The sequence below is a fragment of the Moschus berezovskii genome, chromosome 4 (genome assembly GCF_049115385.1).
Source record: "Moschus berezovskii isolate FMDL1 chromosome 4, NW_MosBer_1.0, whole genome shotgun sequence".
Classification (NCBI taxonomy): Eukaryota; Metazoa; Chordata; class Mammalia; order Artiodactyla; family Moschidae; genus Moschus; species Moschus berezovskii.
Window position 1 is genome coordinate 27,401,546 of NC_142463.1, and position 10,405 is coordinate 27,411,950.

Here is a 10,405-nt window from a genome sequence, read left to right on the forward strand (position 1 = left end):
TGTTGGGACGGTGTGACCTCACGCCTACCTGCCTCTCTGTCTTTTCTTCTTATCCTTTGCATGAAAGGCACCTAGAGCTCCTAGAGCCAGACCACGTATAGAACCGGAAGAAGCGTTTGGTGAGTGACTGTAGAAATGCTTAGTCCATACCACATTACATGAAAGCTCGAGTTTTCTCACACCAGCCTGTGAGCCCCTGGAGAGTGTCAGCATCCAGGACCATGCTTGGCACTTAGTGGGACGCCATAAGGGTTTTCCAAGTTTGGGAGACACTGTGACATGCTTCCCAGAAGCCCCCTCAGGGAAGACTTGGAACACCAGCTGTTGGGAATGCTGTCAGTGAAGAGCCTTTAACTGACACCTTGGCTCCTGTCATACCTCTTCCCAGATGGCCCCACACCCCATGAGAGAGGAAGGCAGGTATATAAAGGCCTGGTCTGGTCATCTTAGCTCACCTGGGGACAACTCTGACAAGCCATTCTAGCTCCAGAGCCCCTGCAGGGTCAGCCATGACTGTCCTTGAGCCTGCATGGAGCTCTGGGCTTCTGCCCACTCTGCTTCCTCCCCTCCCTCCACAGGTATTCATCCCAAGGGCACTCCCCCACAAACACCCTGCACTGCAAATCTCCATCTCAGAATCTGCTTCCCAGGAATCCAACCTGAAATTCGCCCTCTGTCTTGTCTTCTTTGTCCCATCACTTTTAGGGAATGTTCATTTATTCACCCAAAGTTCACAGGCACCATTCAAAACGTTTCACATCCATTTTTCTATTGCTATCATTCTGTCCTGTCTAGGTAAGTCAGGAAGGGAACGGATGAGAAACTGGGGCCCAGAAAGGTGAAGCGACCAGCCAAAGGGCACTAATCAGAAGGGGAGCTCCCAGATGCAGTTTTTCCACTCCCTTTCCCTGCATCTTGGAACAAGAGGAAACCTCATTGAAACAAATTCGGATCTCAGTGGTCAGAATCCTGAAACCACGGCTCTGGGGTCGGGGCAGGGGCGCGGAGCCCAGCTCTCCTGCAGTACAGATGGGGAGACCGAGGTCCAGAGCCCGGCGCTCCACCGCCCGTGGGGAAGAAGGGGGCGCGTCCTGCCTGGAGGGCCGCGTGGCGCCGGGGCCGCCCCCTCCTGCCTCCCGCCCGCGCTGCGCCCGTGCCCCCTGCCCTGCCTCTGCCCTCGCCACGCCGCCTGCTGCGGAGCGAGTCATGGTGGCGGCACGGGCGGCGGCGTGGCTGCTCCTGGCTGCGGCGGCCTGCGCGCCGCGGGAGCAGGACTTCTACGACTTCAAGGCCGTCAACATCCGGGGCAAGTTGGTGTCGCTGGAGAAGTACCGAGGCTCGGTGAGTGTCCGCCCGCCGGGCCTCGGCGCCGCCCCGCCGTACCCTGGCCGGGGAGCCGGGCGCCAGGCCCCTGCCGGATGGGGCTCCGTGGGGCTCGGGTCGTTCGGTCACCCAGCCCTGGCTCCCTGCCCCCACCCAGGCATCCCCCCCGGGCGTGGCGCCCCTCGGCCGGGTCTGTGCCATGACTACGTGGCACGGCCCGGCGTGCGCGGTGAAACCCGAAACTCTCGCTGCTCGCGCCGATTTCCCTCCCAGCGCTTTTGGGCAGCCGGGCGCAGCCTGTCACGCACCGGTTTAAAAATTAACAATAGCAGCCTTTGTCTCTCCCATCCCCAGTTTCCGCGACCGGAACAGGGGCAGTTGGCGATATTAAGTGCAGTGAGAACACGGTGGAAATGAAAGCTCGGTGCGGAGGAAGTTATCACTTCAGATGCACAGGGACCTTACACATCATCTTTTAGAGCAGCGGCCCCCAACCTTTTTAGCACCAGGGACTGGTTTCATTAATGACAAGTTTTTCAGAGGGTGGGGAGGGTGGGGGTGGTTTCAGCATGATTCAAATGCATTACATTTATTGTGAACTTTATTTCTATTATTATTACATCAGCTCCCCCTCAGGTCATCAGGCAATAGAGCCCAGAGGAGAGTACAGAGTTTAGAGTACTCTCTAAAACTTGGGGAGCCCAGTTTTAGAGAGTACACTAAGACTCAGAGATGGAGGGTCACACAGAGCTAGAAAACAGGGAGCCTGGGGAAGAACCGCCCATCCATCAGTGGTCTCCTCTAGGCAAACTTTTAAGATGGCAGCTCAGGTTGAGATGGAAGAGTCATCCAGTCTAATTGCTACCTCCTTACAGAGGGGGCATCTCAACTTAGAAAGGACTTGAGAGAGGAAGTGTGCCTGGGTGAGTCTTTGAAACAGTGAGTTTTAGCAAAACCAAGAAGAGCATTTCAGGCAAAGAAAACTGTCAGTGCCAAGTGGAAGTCTCTCAGTCAGTCTGACTCTTTGCCATCCCATGGACTGTAGCCTGCCAAATTTCTTTGCCCGTGGAATTCTCTAGGCCAGAATACTGGAGTGGGTAGTCATTCCCTATTCCAGGGGGTTGTCCCAACCCAGGGATTGAACCCAGGTCTCCTGCATTGCAGTCAGATTCTTTACCTCCTAAGCCACCAGGGAAGCAAGGCTCAGAAATAAACAGCAAGAAGGCTGATGAGGGGTAGTGAGGTCCTCAAGCCGTTGTGCTTGAAGGAGTATAAAGCATGATGCTGAAAGATGAGGCTGAAGAGGGTAGGGAGTGATCAAAAGGGGCCTTAAACACTTTATTCAGAGACCTAAATGTTTCACTGTGTGAAACGAAGAGCCCTCCAAGTTCACTTCTCAAGGTAGACCTGGGGCTGTGTGTGGAAAGGATAAGGAGTTGGTCTCTAATGGACAGGTAGGCCTAGCCTCCATGTTTGGATGAACCACACAAGAAAATGGCTGTTAGCAGTCTTCTAGGAGCAAGGCCATCTTCAATGAAGAAAGTACTCGCTACCCCTTGAAATTCTCCATTATGCTGGAAATCCTGGGGACAGTAGCCCTTGTCCAGGTTCCCCCCCTCCCCAAGTTACTGTGAGGTTCAAATGATGTGCAGTGTGGAAACCGTTGGTAGAGTGCCGTGTGCTTGTGTTTCTTGGGCCCCAGCAGAAATCTCATCCAGGACTCAGGGAAACAGCCAGTCAGAGCAGGACCCATTCCCATTCGGGCCTTCGCTTCTCTCTAGTGCAGCTCATCAGAGAGAGCCCCAGGTTTAACACTTGACCAGCTCTGCTGCTCATTAACTCATTTATTATTGAGCAACTTCTATATACTAAGTACCATGCCAGCCCTGAGGGTACAGGGGATGCAATGGTGAACAAAGTGGCTAAGTTTCAGTTTTAATAGAGCTTATATGAGGTTGAGAGGAGACAGACAAGAAAAGAATAGAGACACAAACAATATAATTTCTAATAGTAAAAGGTACTAGGCAAAAACAGACAAAGACTATTTGTTTTTAGAAGTAATAAGGCATCCAGAATGTAAGGAACAGAAATCCTGGGGAAAAAAATTACCCAGAAAGTGGTCCCAGAATTCTGAATATTTTCATCCTCTAGGTCATTGGTAAATCCTAAAAAGCATTGGAGTGAGAGGCCTAGAATTCAGTCAGAAAGAAATTTAAAAACAAAAATAAAAAATCCACAAAGTCACCCAGCTGCGTAGAGTTAGAATTTGAGGCCAGGCAGTCCAGTTCCAGAGCCCATGTCTTAATCTCCAGCTTTAGAGGGAAACCAGGAACAGTCAGGCCAGGAAGCTGTAAATGATACTATGAATTAACCCAAGCTTGGTCTGTTCCTTTGGCAATATGGTCATTCATTCACCTGCAAACAGTTTCTGGCTCATTATGTGTATTTTACTACAGGTTTTTTTGTTTTTTAATTAGAAGAAAAAAAACACTGGCTTCCTTACAAATACTACGTGCCTGCCACAGGGAGACATAGCCATACATACCCTGGAGACATAGCTGTGGGCAGAGTTGTATGGCTTGTGTCCTCGGGCACAAACTGGGAGACAGTCCTTTAGACCAGTGTGGAGTGGCGATGAATGCATGACACTCAGGAGTTCCTTTGCCTATGCTGTGAGGTTATGTACATGTAGGCCTGAGTATAGTGTATGTGTGCTGCTTAGTCCCTCAGTCATGTCTGACTCTCTGCAACCCCATGGACTGTAGCCTGGCAGGCTCTTCTGTCCAAGGGGGTTTTCCAGGCAAGAATATACTGGAGTAGGTTGCCATGCCCTCCTCCTGGGTATCTTTCCAATCCAGGGATCACACCCAGGTCTCCCGCTTTGCAGGTGGATTCTTTACCATCTGAGCCACCAGGGAAAACCCCCCCAGTGAGAAGGGTTTCTTTATTTTGCATACACATGTGAGTTTGCATCTGTTCTTATATATGTATTAACTGTGTGTATTTGGGTATATCTGTGTTTTCGAAATTCCCAGGTGGTTCAGTAGTCAAGAACCTGCCTGCCAGTGCTGGAGACAGGTTCAATCCCTGAACTGGAAAGATCCCCTGGAAGAGAAAATGGCAAATCACTCCAGTAGTCTTGCCTGGGAAAATCCCATGGACAGAGGAGCCTGATGGGCTGTAGTCTGTGGGGTCACAAAGAGTGGGACGTGACTGAACACATACGCACGTCTGTGTTTTGGTCACTTTAAAGATAAGCTTTTTGGATTCAGGCATGGAAATAGAAGTAGGATTTCCCTCGTTGCAAAAATATGGGCAGACACACAAGATGTAGGTTAGAAATAAACAACCTTTAATGCTCTCAGCACCCAGGGATCCAGCGGAGAAGAAAGAGGAAGACCTCCAACTAGTGAAGGGAGCTAAAGGGGTCTCACAATATGGCATATGACGACAAAATGGCCACAGGCTGGGGCCCCAAGAAATGGGTGAGGGAGTTACAGCTGAATGGTTCTCATCATCCAGCCCAGTGGTTCTCAGCTGGTGGTGATCTTTCTCCCCAAGGGACTTTCAGGAATGTCTGGAGGAGACGTTTTTGATTAGTAAGACTAGGCATCTAGTGGGTAGAGGCCAAGTATGTGGCTAAACATTCAACAGTGAACAGGGCAGCCACCTCACAGCACAGATTATCCACCCCCAAATGTCAGTAGTGCTGAGGTTGAGAAACCCTGCCCAGCCTGAGCATGTCTAGTGCCCTGAGCTGCCCCTGGCTCTCTATGGGGCCAACTGGTATAATCCCGACACTTGTATTAAAAGGTGGCCAGATTGATAGGACTTGGCTGCCCAGATACAGGGTAAGATTTTAAATCCTGCAATAATATGTAGCCAGAAGCTGAAAAATATAGCATTGGTGCCAAAATTGTACTTGTAGTCAGATAATTGAGTTCCATCAGCCAGCTTTATATTTATCACCTGAAGGTAAAGAATAAGTGTGTTATAAGGCAATTATAAATTTAAAGGTTAGTCTAGTGACAGAAGGAAGTGGTATTTGTTTGCTGGAGGGAGAAGGGCAAAAAAGGATTGCCCCGAGGTTCTTGATATCCTTTTATCAAGAAAACCATGCCTGTCTATGTACCCGTTACATAGGCGATCATTTATATGTGCACACTTACTCATTCACTCAGCACATACATTCTAAGACTTTTCCATGTGTCAGCCCCAATGAAGTGAACATAGCTCCTGCCCTCAGAAGGTTCACATTCTAGAAGGGAGACCAACAGCCATATAGGCAACTCCAGTATAGAAGGATGCCTACTAGTTGACTGAGCCAGAAATGAAACCCAGGTCTGCCTTTTTTGTCTCCTGTATCACTTCCTGATGGGAGGTGTGCCTCCCTCTGCGATGGTATTCTTTCTGTGTTTGTGAGCATGTGTGATGTGTGCTAAAGTATCTTTGTGTCCTGTGCCATAGGCAGACCCACTGATGTCTATTGTGTGCTTATTCTGAGTGTATGCACACATATCTGTAAGCCCCTGCATATTTGATTTCATTTGTGCCTGTGTATATGTGTTTGTGTATATGTGAGGGCCTGTGTATATGTGTTTGTGTATATGTGTTTGTTTACATGTGTATACATTGTGTTCTTGCATATATGAGAGAATGCTTTCATTGTTGAGGGGGCACACATGTGGGCATGTCAGCGCGTGTGCCTCTTCTCTGGGTTGTGTATGTGTTTGGGTTTTGTTTTTGCTGCCCAGGTGTCCCTGGTGGTAAATGTGGCTAGTGAGTGCGGCTTCACAGACCAGCACTATCGGGCCCTGCAGCAGCTACAGCGGGACCTGGGGCCCCACCACTTCAATGTGCTTGCCTTCCCCTGCAACCAGTTTGGCCAGCAGGAGCCTGACAGCAACAAGGAGATCGAGAGTTTTGCCCGCCGCACGTACAGTGTCTCTTTCCCCATGTTTAGCAAGATTGCCGTCACCGGCACTGGTGCCCACCCTGCCTTCAAGTACCTGACTGGTGAGTCCTGCCTTTCCTTCACCATCCCTCAGCTGGCTGGGCAGCAGAAGCTACTGGCTGGCTGGGTGACCTGGGACCCCTTCTAGATGCTCCCAGCTGGGTTGATGGTCTATTCTAGCACAAACCTTTGAGGATGAACTGAAGAATATTCCTGCCTAAGACTATCTCCACCCTTACTGCCTTGCAGTTTCCCCCAGAGTCACTCTGCAGGCTTCTCTGTGCTCCTGCTACCATCCACAGGGGCTCCTATAAGGAAACTGGACTCTCAGATTTTAGCTTCAAACAGGGGACACCACATTGCTGGAGAAGGCTGACAGGTGTCTCCTGTCCTGAGTTAGAGGCAGTCAGTCTGTAGACCACAGGAAGGAAACCTTCTAAGCTAAAATACCAGCTCTTGGGAATTCCCTGACAGTCCAGTGTTTAGGACTCAGCACTTCTACTGCCTTCCAGGGCTTGGGTTCAATGCCTTGTCAGGGAGCTGAGATATCTCAAGCTCCGGCAAAAAAAAGCCCCAAAATACCAAAAAAAAAAAAAAAAAGAAAAGATCTTAGTATTTGAGAAACAGATCCCTTTCCAGAAGCCTGAGAACCACAAAATGGGGTCATTAGCCAAGCTTGTCATTAAGTCCTGTTTCCTTTCTCAGGCTTTTCCCTTCCTTTGGGGGCTCCATTTTTGCCTTCTCCCACCTCCCACTCCATGCTTCTGGTTGCTTTCATATCCCTCGCTGCCCTCCCCCAGAACCCATTCACCTGGAAGAGTAAATGACAAACAGCAGTGTTGCAAACCAAAGGTCCCTTACTGAGGCAATTTGAATTTTGCTCTGTGGGTCAGTCCTAATATCCCCCCCTCCCCATGTGTTTTTATTAGTTCCTTCCCAGTTCCCATAGTTATAGATCAAACCTGGCCGTGTTTTAGAAGCACCTGGGGAGCTCTTTAAAATACATTAGCCTGAGACCTACTGAAGCAGGACCCAAGAATCTGTTTAATTATAAGCACCCACTCCATCACCACCACCATGATTCAGATGCAACCAGTCCAAGGACTAACATATGGGAACCATTAAGATTAAATCAGGGACTTCCCTGGTGGTCCAGTGGCTAAGACTTCCCTTTCCAATGCAGGGAGTGCTAGTTCGATCCCTGGTGGAAGAAGCTAAAAGTCCACATGCCTCGTGGCCAAAAAACAAAAACATGAAACAGTGTTATAATAAATTAAATAAATACTCCTAAAAAAAGAATTAAATCAGAGAATAGATTATAGATTATGCAGTTGTTTGAGGTCATTGAAACTTTTGTTTTTTTGCGGCCACACCATGCAGCATGCGGAATCCTAGTTCCCCAACCAGGGATTGAACCCATGCCCCCTGTAGTGAAAGCAGAATCTTAACCACTAGACTGCCAGGGACATCTCTGAGATCATTAATAAAGGAAGATCGGATATTGCCTTATCAGGCACTTGACAGAATTCTAAAGCAATGGTTCTCAACCTAGGCACCACATTGGAATCTCCTGGAAAACTTTTAGAAAATACTGATGCCTGAGTCTTACCCCCAGAAATTCTTCCTTAAGTGGTCTGTGTGTATGGACTGGACATCAGGATCTTTAAGAGTTCTGCAGTTCATTCTAACTAAGACAACCAGTGCTTCAGGGGAGGGATGGATACCGCTAATGGAATTCCAGGAAACAGGACACAGAGAAGTACACTTTGCTCTCCTTCCTTTTCTCTAGAGACTTCTGGGAAAGAGCCTACCTGGAACTTCTGGAAGTACCTAGTGGCCCCAGATGGAAAGGTGGTAGGAGCTTGGGACCCAACCGTGTCAGTGGAGGAAATCAGGCCCCAGGTTACAGCGCTTGTGAGGAAGCTCATCCTGAAGAAGCGAGAAGACTTATAACCACTTTCCCTCCTCTCCCTCAGCCCTCCCCCGACCGTGCATGAGTGACCAAAGCAAACTCAAATGGTGCTACAAAGGGAGAGACCACTGACTCTCCTCCACTCTTATTCCCCCTACCCCATCACTCCTACTGGGGGAAAATTCCAGTAGCTTGATTATTTTTGAATCTTAGAGCAACCTCTAGGAACTCCTAACCAGTGAGAGTTCTTGACCAATGACTCACCAGCCAATAAGAACCTCTAGCCCATGAAAACATGTGGCAAATAGAAGCATTTCAAGCAATAATCACCTACCTATGAAGCAGGGTCAATTCCTACCTCACAGGGCTGTTGTGAGGATGAGGATGAAAAGCCTATGAAAGTGTCAAGGGCAGTGCCAGCTAACCAGGAGGCATTCAATAAATGGTTTTTGCATATGTACCAAAAAATAAGTTGTGATCAATAAAAACTTGAACTTAACATGAATTTATAGCCATGAGAATCCAGGCCAAACATTTGCAGCTGTTACTGTTTTCCTATGTATTTTTTTTTAATTACAAAAGTAATACAACTCATTGTAAAATAATACAAGATGATACAAATAAAAAATGAAAGTATCTCCTTCATTTTCTGTATTCTTGGTCCCTGGAGGTAAACTTTTCACAATTTGGTACAGTCTTCTCAGACTTATTTTAATCAAACCAATCATTATTGCCTGATAAGAATTCACTGACCAAAACAATTACAGGCAAAGGATATGAATAGGTAATTCAGTGAAAAATAAAGATGGATAATGAAGATATGAAAAGATGTTCGGCTTCATTCAAGTTGGAAAGATTTTGTTAAATGATAATACCTGTTATTGGTAAGGATGTGGGAAAATGGACATTCACATAAGCTCTTGGTGGGACAACAAACTGGTACAGGTTTTTGGAGGATGACTTGTCAGTATCTTTTAAAACAAAAAGTCTACACGCTTTGCTCCATCATTTCTCCTTTTAAAAGACTCCCAAACTGTGCAAATATGTATGTACAATAATATATATGTACATTGTTCATTATAGTGAAAGTTTTATGCAACTTTGTGTCTGTCAGTATGGTTTTGTAGCAAATTATGACACAAAACCAAACGATCCACTAGTACAACTGTTCAAATGAATTAATTTCTATGCTGAAAGTTGTCCAAAAGTGAAAAAAGGCAAGTTATAATGAACACATGCACACACACAAAACAACATCCAGCATAAAAAGAATAATATTTTTATTAAAAACTTCAGTGTTAAGCGTGAGAGAGAGGGAGGGAGGAATGTAGGCAAAACTGTTGATTGTTGTTGTCTGTGAGGGCATAGGGTGGGATAATAGGAGTCATTAGCTTTTTTTGTTAGGCATTTTTTTAATGTTTACATTTTGTATGTAAAAGATGTATTTCACTTTTATATTAATCTAAAAAAGAGGTATCTAAAAACTGAGGTGATGAGCAGAGTCACTGATCTATAATTTATTGGCCAATGAGGATTTCATGTCCACTTCTCCCAAAGTCACTCTTCTAGAAGCAGGAGACTCAGGTTCAAGTTCTGGTTGTGCCCTTGACTCACAGACTGTGCATTTGGTTCCCTCTCTGCTGTCTTCCTGGAGAAGGCAATGGCAAGCCACTCCAGTACTCTTGCCTAGAAAATCGCATGGACAGAGGAGCCTGGTCGGCTGCCATCTATGGGGTCACACAGAGTCGGACACGACTGAAGCGACTTAGTAGCAGTAGTAGCTGCTGTCTTCCATTTTCCCACTGGACAGGGAAAGGGTTGATCTGTGCTCACAATCCTCAAAGCCTACTTTCATATTCCTTCCCCAAAGCTCCTAGAGTAAATGAAGGCTTTCTGTGGGCTGACCACAAACCACCCTGTGGTGGCCTCCAGCCTGTCCTTGCACATTGCTCTCCATGCTCTGGTTTGGCACGTGATCATTTCTATATATACACGGGCACACATACACACACATACACAGGGAAACCCAGCTATCACAGAAATTTTTGTGATCAACATCTCAGAACCACATTCTCAATGGACATCTCTCTGACCTCACCCTGCTTGACCTGTCAGCCGCATCTGACATTGCTGACTGTACTGCTCCTCTCCCTGACATATTCTCTTCCCTTAACTTTCCTGCCCCTGCCTTCTCATGATTTCCCCCATCTCTCCCG

General features: G+C 47.3%; 1 protein-coding gene across 2 annotated transcripts; it reads left to right on the forward strand.

Moving 5' to 3' along the window:
- The first annotated feature begins 920 nt into the window (after nt 1–920).
- GPX7 (glutathione peroxidase 7) lies at nt 921–8,834 on the forward strand. 2 transcript variants are annotated; one of them, XM_055403461.2, is made up of 3 exons: nt 921–1,341; nt 6,204–6,339; nt 8,067–8,834. In XM_055403461.2, exons 1-3 carry the CDS (start codon nt 1,030–1,032, stop codon nt 8,228–8,230), a joined length of 612 nt encoding a protein of 203 aa, XP_055259436.2. In that variant the 5' UTR covers nt 921–1,029; the 3' UTR covers nt 8,231–8,834. The 2 variants fall into 2 exon arrangements, with proteins under 2 accessions (XP_055259436.2, XP_055259435.2); XM_055403460.2 differs by having other exon boundaries at nt 970–1,341; nt 6,078–6,339.
- Nucleotides 8,835–10,405: the final 1,571 nt, after the last annotated feature.

Excerpts from the sequence above, each read along its gene's own strand:
- GPX7 (XM_055403460.2), top strand. The coding sequence starts at position 1,030 with ATGGGGAGACCGAGGTCCAGAGCCCGGCGCTCCACCGCCCGTGGGGAA. Across the intron at positions 1,342-6,077 it reads TGGAGAAGTACCGAGGCTCG|GTGTCCCTGGTGGTAAATGT; the intron begins GTGAGTGTCCGC and ends TTTGCTGCCCAG. Across the intron at positions 6,340-8,066 it reads TGCCTTCAAGTACCTGACTG|AGACTTCTGGGAAAGAGCCT; the intron begins GTGAGTCCTGCC and ends CCTTTTCTCTAG.